Raw genomic sequence first — 8,122 nt, forward strand, 5'->3', positions numbered from 1 at the left:
GATCTGTTTCTGGGGCTCATCTAGTTGTCCTGATCTCCGCTGACATTCAGGGCTGTGGAGGTCATCTCTAGGTGCTGATCCACCATCTGGGCTGGATACAGACTGGATCTGGGTGACTGTGTTGCTCGGAGACTCAAAACAGCTCTGCTGTGGCTTTGATTGGAACTAATTTCTTCAGCAAAATCGAGAAAACAGTCAATTTTGTGTCTAAAAGTCACTTAATTTTAACTTCTTGTTTATTGAAATGCTATTGTATTAAATCACATTGCAATTGTGTTGAAACATTTTGGTCATGTTTACCTAAATCATATATTATATAGCCTATATATATAAATATATATAGCCTATATATATAAATATATATAGCATATATATATATATATATATTATAGAGCCTGCTTCAAAAACTCTCCTTCATAAACTGGACGTTATTTACTACGCTGCAATCCGCTTTGTGACTGGAGCTTCATTTAACACTCACCATTGCCACTTGTACTCTTTATTGAACTGGTCTTCTCTTCATTCTCGTAGACAAATTCATTGGTTTCTGTTTATTTATAAAACTCTTATCGGGAAAACGCCATTATAAAACTCTTTTATCGGGAAAACTCCATCATATTTACAGTCACTTCTTAAAACTCATTTGTTTTGATTTCTGCACGAGTCTCTCTCACACACTTAGGCTGCGCAATCCTCATCTGGCATGACATAAATACATTATCAGTCGCTGTAAGTGTTACGTCAAGGCAAGGTCTGGAGAGAAAAGGTCAAGGTTTTAGCAAATCTAGTTGATAGATGTGACCAAAACCAAAATCAAGTTGTTTTGAGTGTGGTGAGACAACTCCCTAATTGTTTATCTTACCGAAATATGCTGGAAATTAGAACAGACTTTATGCCCATAGTCTTAAAGCGAGAATTGTGCCTCTGTGAATTCCTCTATAGATGCAGCAGGAGTTGGAGAGACTCAGAGAGCAGCTGGATCAGTCAGAAGGTGGACGAGACACCCTTCTTCAGAAGGTGATTTTTTCCCTTCTTTCACTGATTTATGTTTTGCTACAACACTGCCTGATGCGGAGATGTTTTCATTTGTTCACCTAAAAATTTAAATTGTCATCGAGTCACCCTCATATTATTCTTACCTTTATGTTATTCTAAACCTATTCTAAAGTTTTCATCTTCCATTTGGAGGTAGACTATATTTATAAAACATGCTTTTGCATCCCTAATGTGCTTTTTTAAATGTATTTTTATGCCTTTTTGAAGTTTGACCTGCTTCATTATTAATCTTAGGATATGGAATGAATGGGGGGAAATCTCATGGGGAATAATTGCATGGAAGAGAGTGGACAGCACAATTCTTAAAAATTGTTTATTTTTGATTAAAGAATTGTATGTAGGTTTGGAACAACATGATGCATGAGGAAATGGTGGACAGAGTTTTCATTTTCTTGATGTGTGGGTCTCTGCTGTTGGCCTGCAGATGGATGACATGCGTTCACAGCTTCTGAGGATGGAGAAGGAGCGTTTAGATTTGCAAAGGGAGTTGTCTTTACTCCTGTCTCAGCAGAAAAGTACAAGGAGACAGCAGGAGAGAGGAGTCACAGGCCTTGACAGCGGTAACATATGTTGAGTCTGGTTCAAGTGTTTTGTGAATTGTATACCGTTTAACCACTATGTGTATGTGCGTTTCCCCCAGGACGAACAGAACTGGAGAGAGAGATTGAAGATCTGCGGGTGCAGTTGGGTAGAATCAGTGTTTCTAGTGAGGTGGAAGAACTGAAAAAAAGCGTAGAACGAAAAGAGAGAGAGAAAACTCAGCTCGCTTTCCGGGTCGAGGTTTGTGTGTTTGATATTGTTTTGTGCAAGTGCTCAACAGGTTCGATTTAATCTCTAGTAATCTTTCATTTTTCAAAATGATTTCATTAAAGTGCAGTGAGAGTAATTATAATAATTATTATATTAATATATATAAATAATAATAATAAATTCTTTCATCTCTCTAGACTCTTTCTGCAGATCTGGAGCGACGTGAACAGCAGCAGTTGAAGATGTTGGCCCAACTGAAGGAGATCCAGTCTCGTTCAGAGGAAAATGTGTCAGAATGTGGCCGTCTGGAGGCTCAGCTGATCGAGAGCGAGAGAAGGAGAGAGGAGCTGCGCTCTAAAGCTCAGGAAGCAGTCCGACAGTGGAAGACTAAGTGCAAGAAACTGGAGCGAGAATTTCAGGAACTAAAGGATAACAGCAGAAACAACACTGATAAAGATAAATGGGTGAGACTTAACAACATTTGGGTGGGATCCAAAATTAGCTTTTTTCCATACTTTCCATAGTCAGTGTAAAAAGAAAAAATACTTGGCAATATTGCTTGGTCATTGTTAAGGTGTTGTGAGTGCTTTTGGGTTGCTTAATAGTGATTGAAAATAGACCAGTTTCTATGATATTCTGGTGCAGAGATGTTGGCAGGGTCATTTTGCTGGTGGTTGCTTGGTTTTGTTGGTTGTTGGCTACTGCCTCAAGTGAAAAAAGCCCACCCCGAAGTCTATTCAGATCCCTTATTCATGTGACCCTTTTTTGGTTTAAGTCAATGGGCAGGGATGCACATAAGTGCGCATGCTTGACTGAAATAAAAAATGCGCTGTGTAAATTGGTTAAGACCATTACCTTGCTTACTGACTTGGCTGACAGCTGTTAATGCACAATCACCATTTTAGATTGACTAACCTTAATACTGTATAAAATTTCCATTGGAACTGAAAGCATAAATCTAGGCTATGCTGGTTTCAGAGCAAATCTATAACATTTTATTCACTGACACACTTCACTCGGCAATGCTAAAACTGACAACATATCCTACTTACTTGCCAGCAACCTGCCAAAATAAAAGCTTGATGATTTTAGGTTTGAAAATGATGAAAATTCGTTTAAAAAAATGAAAAAGTAAAAAAAAGAAAAAAAAAGAAAATGAAAATATTAGCATTGTATTTTTAAAGTTTGCTATAAAATAATTGTATTTTTATTTAATACCCACTTTTAATCGATTTTATTATCATACTTTATTTTATTTCATTTTGTAAAAAAAACCCCAAAATAAATACATTTTAATAATACCATTATCACTATTATTTATTTTATTTTTTATATACTATTTAATGGGTCACACTATGTGCAGTGTGAACACCAAACCAAAAATCCAGGTGCTCTCATGAGAATAAGACTGAAAAACTTATGTGCACCACTGTCAGTGGGTTTTTAAGCAATTTTTTTGTCCGCCATGTGATTTGACATATAATTTCTAAAAATACTAGAACACCTCTAGGTAGGGCTGTGCAAAAAATCGAATGTGATTTTCATGTGCATCTCATCAGTAAAGCCGCTTCTGGTGATTAGTAGTAAATCTCCAGCACGTGCTTTCAGATGGAGCGGCATTTACTACACAGAGCCGTAGTTCACTGACAAGCTACACAAAATCGCGTTCAAAATCGCAGGCGATTCATTGACTACCTCTCCATCTGAACGCACGTGCTGGAGATTTACTACTAATCACCAGAAGCGGCTTTACTGACGAGATGCGCATGAAAATCGCATTCGATTTTTTGCACCGCCCTACCTCTACGCAATAACCCAAATAATTGTCAAAAACAGATAAAAGTGTACAAGTAGATCTGTAAATCTGCATTTGTTAAAGATTTTTTACATGATTTTATTTGGCATTATATCTTACTTTTTTATGTGTATTTAATCTGTTCTGTACTTCAGAGCAAAGAGAGAGAAGGCATTCTTAGCCAGCAGCTAGAGGGTGCACGCCAACAGCTGGCTGATGCTCTTGGACGTCTTGCCCATCGTGAAGAGGATGTACGCCGCTGTAATGTGGATCTTACTGAAACTCGTTCACAGCTTGTCACTTTAGAACTAGCGCTCCAAGAGGCTCAGGAAACCTTGAGAGGCCTGGAAGAGAAGGCACAGATGCAGATCTCCTTACAGGTCCGAATGAGAGAGGAGAACGTCAGGCTGCAGAAGCGTGTGGAACTTCAGGAGCATAGTAAAGAGGAGGAGCAGAGATCTCTGTTGGATCTCCAGGGCTCAGTCAAGAACCTGAGCGCTGCGAGAGCTGACCTAGCTGCCAGACTGGCTGAGGTGGAGAGCTCCAAGAAGGATCTAGAAAAACAGCTTGCTATGGCTCAGGAAGAGAGCTCCTCTTTTGGACGACAGCTGGAACTGGAGAGGCAGGTGCATCAGAAGGAGCTAAGCCACCTCCGAATGACCCAGCAAGAAGGAAAAGCCCAACAGGACAGGGATGTACATGACATGTTGAGATTATATCAACGAGAGCGAGAAGAACTGGAGGCCCTCGTTAGAGACCTTAAGGTTTGAATATTAATCAAAGAACCTGTCTATTAGGGGTGGGAATCACCAGAGGCCTAACGGTACGATATTATCACGGTACTTGTGTCACGATACAATATTATTGCGATATTCTGCGATATATTGCAATTTATTAGCTTTTTCCAACTTCAAATTATGTCCCCAAAGGAAAACTTTGACAACATCTGTTTTAACTAAAAATAAACATTTCTCAGTTTGTTTATCTCACTTCAGTTTTATTGTTGCAGTGCAAAATGGGATTGTCAAGCAGACAAACTGACCAACACTTTAAATGAAAACCTGTCATAAATGTTGTATGCACCTGGCAAACTCAACTATTTGTATTACAGTCTAACCTTAATTAAATGTAAACAGGTATGCACTACTACAGGTATTTTGAACAGTGCAACTTGAAATTGTACTAAAAAGTTGAGCAGACCCTTCAGCAATTGGGGCATTTGAAAGTAAATTACTGTTAAATTTAAATTAAATTAAATAAAACATGTAGTCTTACATCTAGGGATGCACCGAAATGAAAATTCTGGGCCAAAAAGGAAACCGAAAATTCGGGATGCACTTGGCCGAAAACCGAAACTGCTTGTAATGATTATTTATTATTTTATTAAATAATATAAAGTAATTTTGTAAGACTTTTTAAATTCAACTCAGTTTTAATGATACTGAATTAAAAAAACACAAGCCAATAAAATAACCACACTTTTACTGAAAGTAACAATAAAACTGGACAGAATTTATATTAATATTGGTAACACTTTACAATAAGCTTCATTAGTTAACTACTTTAGTTAATGAACTAAGAATGAACAATAGTTCTTCAGCATTTACTAATCTTAGTTTATGTTCATTTCAACATTTACTAATGCATTATTAAAATCAACAGTTGTGCTTGTTAACAGTTAATGCACTCTGAATTAACATGAACTAACAGTGAATAACTGTATTCTCATTAACTCGGTACACGAGCGGAACGCACATTCATAGATCGGAATATTAAGCGGAGCGTCAAACCGCGCAGTGACGAAGAGAGTGAAACATGCGCGCTGAACACTGCCGGACGGGGTGCGACGCGGCGCGCCATATATATTATTATTATTATTATTATATGTAGCCTATATTTTCGGTGCACCCCTACTTACATCCCCTCCTTGTTTACAAATCCGAAGTAAATCCATACATCCGATTTAAACGCGGACGGGGCTTTCCTGATAACTTTCCGCGATGCCGCCCTCTTTATTTTACTAATTTACTGCATGCTGAAGGTGACCCAGCTGACCTCATCAGAAAAAAACTCAACACCACCATCTAGTGGATTGCAAAGAAATTGATTTTATTATTCTACCAAATAGTATAATAAAAGATCGATACTTGGCGTCCGTGTATGCTATACTATGCTGTATCGATTTTTTCCCCTACCCCTACTGTCTATATACATGATTAGAGGAGTAGTTTAGCCCAAATTAAAATTCTGTCATTATTTACTCACCCGTATGTCCTTTCAAATCTGTAAGTTGTTATTCTTTTTCTGTGCAAGACTTGATATTAATTGCTGTCTTCTTGTCCAGGACAAACACAAACAAATACATAAATAAAATTAGGATTTCAAATTTGGTTGTCCAATTGGACAGTTAAATCTGTCTTTATACTACTACTACTACTACTACTACTACAAGAAAATAAATAAATACATCAAATGAGGTACAGAGGCAGCATAAATCTGTCATATATTCATTCAAAAGCTGATTGAAAACAGCAAGCATGCATATTATGTTGATTGCAAAAAAAAGTCAAAAGGGTCACACCATGAAACTTATATACAGCTTGTATGGACTACTTGTTTTTTTTCCTCGTTTGAAGCACTGTGAGCTGTCGCTGTATGTCAGGAGCTGTGTAATACTTTTTTTTATGCTGCAGTGGAAAAAAATGTCAGGTGCTGTCCATAGCTTCTTAGAGCAATTTTTAGATGCCCTGCTTTATGCAAGGGGTTGCATTTTGGCTGAAGCTTGCTTTAGGCTTGAATATTTAAACCTGTTGTGTTGTTCGCCCAATATTACCTCTATTTGGTAATATTAGCAGGTTTTTACCAGAGAGCAAGATTATGGCCAAAGGGCAATTATTTCTAAGAAGAAATGAAGAAAACAATGTAATAATATTGTTTCTTTGTTTGTGTAGTCTGAGGCAGTGGCCGATAGTGAACTGAGGAGAGCGCTGCAGCTGAAGCTGGACAAAATGAAGACAGAATGTGATAAACTGACGGAGCAGCTGAGCACCAGCGAGGAAAATCATGCTAAGCTCCTCCACAAATACCACGCCCTCAAAAAAGAGCTGGATGTAAAGGTAAAGGTTAAGGAGAACACACGGCACATAGAAACAAACACAACAAAAAAAGCCATGTGTTTACATTGAACGTGACAACACAAGAACACCTGGCCAATAAAAAAAAAGCCAGGTGCTAGACAAAAACATGAGGCAAAAGCGCATGGTGAGGGAATGAACACTCAACGGAAGACAAAACATGGAGCATGAATGTCCGAACCCTGACACGGAACTGGAACTAAACTAGACAGAAGTGCTGGGATCTGAAAACCACATTCTTTACTTAAATTACTTTAAATACTAGGACCTAAATTGTACATATCGGTACTTTATAAAAAAGGTACTCTACCCCAGTGAAAATTTTGTACATCTTTTTTTGACAGTGTGTAGGCTACACCTTCAAAACAAGCGTGGAACTGTATTTCTGAAATACTTCATTGCTGTTTTATAAATGTTTTGTAAACATCCCAGGAGACAGAAAAGTGGCTTCTGGACAAATACATTCAGTCCAAAGAAGTGAATCTAATCACACTAATGCATTAATCACAGGCAAAAATTCACTTAAAAAATGAACAATGTGTCATCAGTGAAAAAAAAAGAAATCAGTGCAAAATGAAATAGAAAGGGTGATCTATACTATTATATTTCATAGAAAGCATATTCTTTATTCAAGCATCAAAACCAAACTTATTACTGAAACACACAATACACAATCTTCAAGTACCAATATGTAGCAATTTTGAATAGTTTTATTTTATACAGTATATATAACCATTAGCCTATAACAATAAAAGAGGGTAGATCAATCTGGATACATATAAGTGTGTTTCTCTTACTAGCTGGGAAATGTTGTGCCTACACACATATCTCAGTGTCTCAGATGTTGCCTTAATGTCTCCTATGTAGGAGAAGCTAGCAGAGAGGGAGGAGGAGAGGAGGCAGAGTGCAGAGCACTCCATGGAGGAGCTGCACGAGAGGGTCACGGGCCTCCAGACGGAGCAGGAGTCCATCCTCCATGCCGTAGGGACTCAGATTGACTCAGCCTGCCAGTTCTTGTCAAAAGACTCAGCCGCCAAGCTTGAAGTACCCCCCCACACACTACACTACCCTACACTACAAAAAACATATGGTGCAATATAGTAAAAGCTGCATCCATATTTGTATACTGTCAGAGTATGTGCTGCTTTTTCTGAAGAACTTACTACTTGACTTATAAAGTATGTGTAGTGTGAATGAAATCTGGACAAGCTAGAATTGCCATGTTGGCATGTGACTTGTAATGTCAGCTATGTCACTAGCTGTTTCCATCCACCTATTTTTATGCATATTTTGGGATATCACTTAACACTGGATGGAAACACCAAGATGTGCATACATAAAAAAAAAAAAATAAATAATAAAAAAAATGTATATATATATATATATA

The 8,122-nt window shown here is 37.7% G+C and overlaps 1 protein-coding gene across 3 annotated transcripts in view; it reads left to right on the forward strand.

The window, feature by feature from the left end:
* The window catches only part of LOC107659061 (centrosomal protein of 128 kDa), a 76,836-nt gene that overhangs the window by 38,237 nt on the left and 30,477 nt on the right, over nt 1–8,122 (forward strand). For 2 of the 3 annotated variants that reach the window (XM_016447872.1, XM_016447874.1), the window contains exons 10-16: nt 943–1,017; nt 1,481–1,616; nt 1,697–1,836; nt 2,004–2,270; nt 3,757–4,365; nt 6,553–6,717; nt 7,603–7,779. In XM_016447872.1, coding sequence (XP_016303358.1) covers nt 943–1,017; nt 1,481–1,616; nt 1,697–1,836; nt 2,004–2,270; nt 3,757–4,365; nt 6,553–6,717; nt 7,603–7,779 — 1,569 coding nt within the window. The remainder of the gene's footprint in view (nt 1–942; nt 1,018–1,480; nt 1,617–1,696; nt 1,837–2,003; nt 2,271–3,756; nt 4,366–6,552; nt 6,718–7,602; nt 7,780–8,122) is intronic. The other variant, XM_016447875.1, reaches the window with a different exon arrangement.

Source organism: Sinocyclocheilus anshuiensis, unplaced genomic scaffold, assembly GCF_001515605.1.
Source record: "Sinocyclocheilus anshuiensis isolate Anshui unplaced genomic scaffold, SAMN03320099.WGS_v1.1 scaffold811, whole genome shotgun sequence".
Taxonomy (NCBI): Eukaryota; Metazoa; Chordata; class Actinopteri; order Cypriniformes; family Cyprinidae; genus Sinocyclocheilus; species Sinocyclocheilus anshuiensis.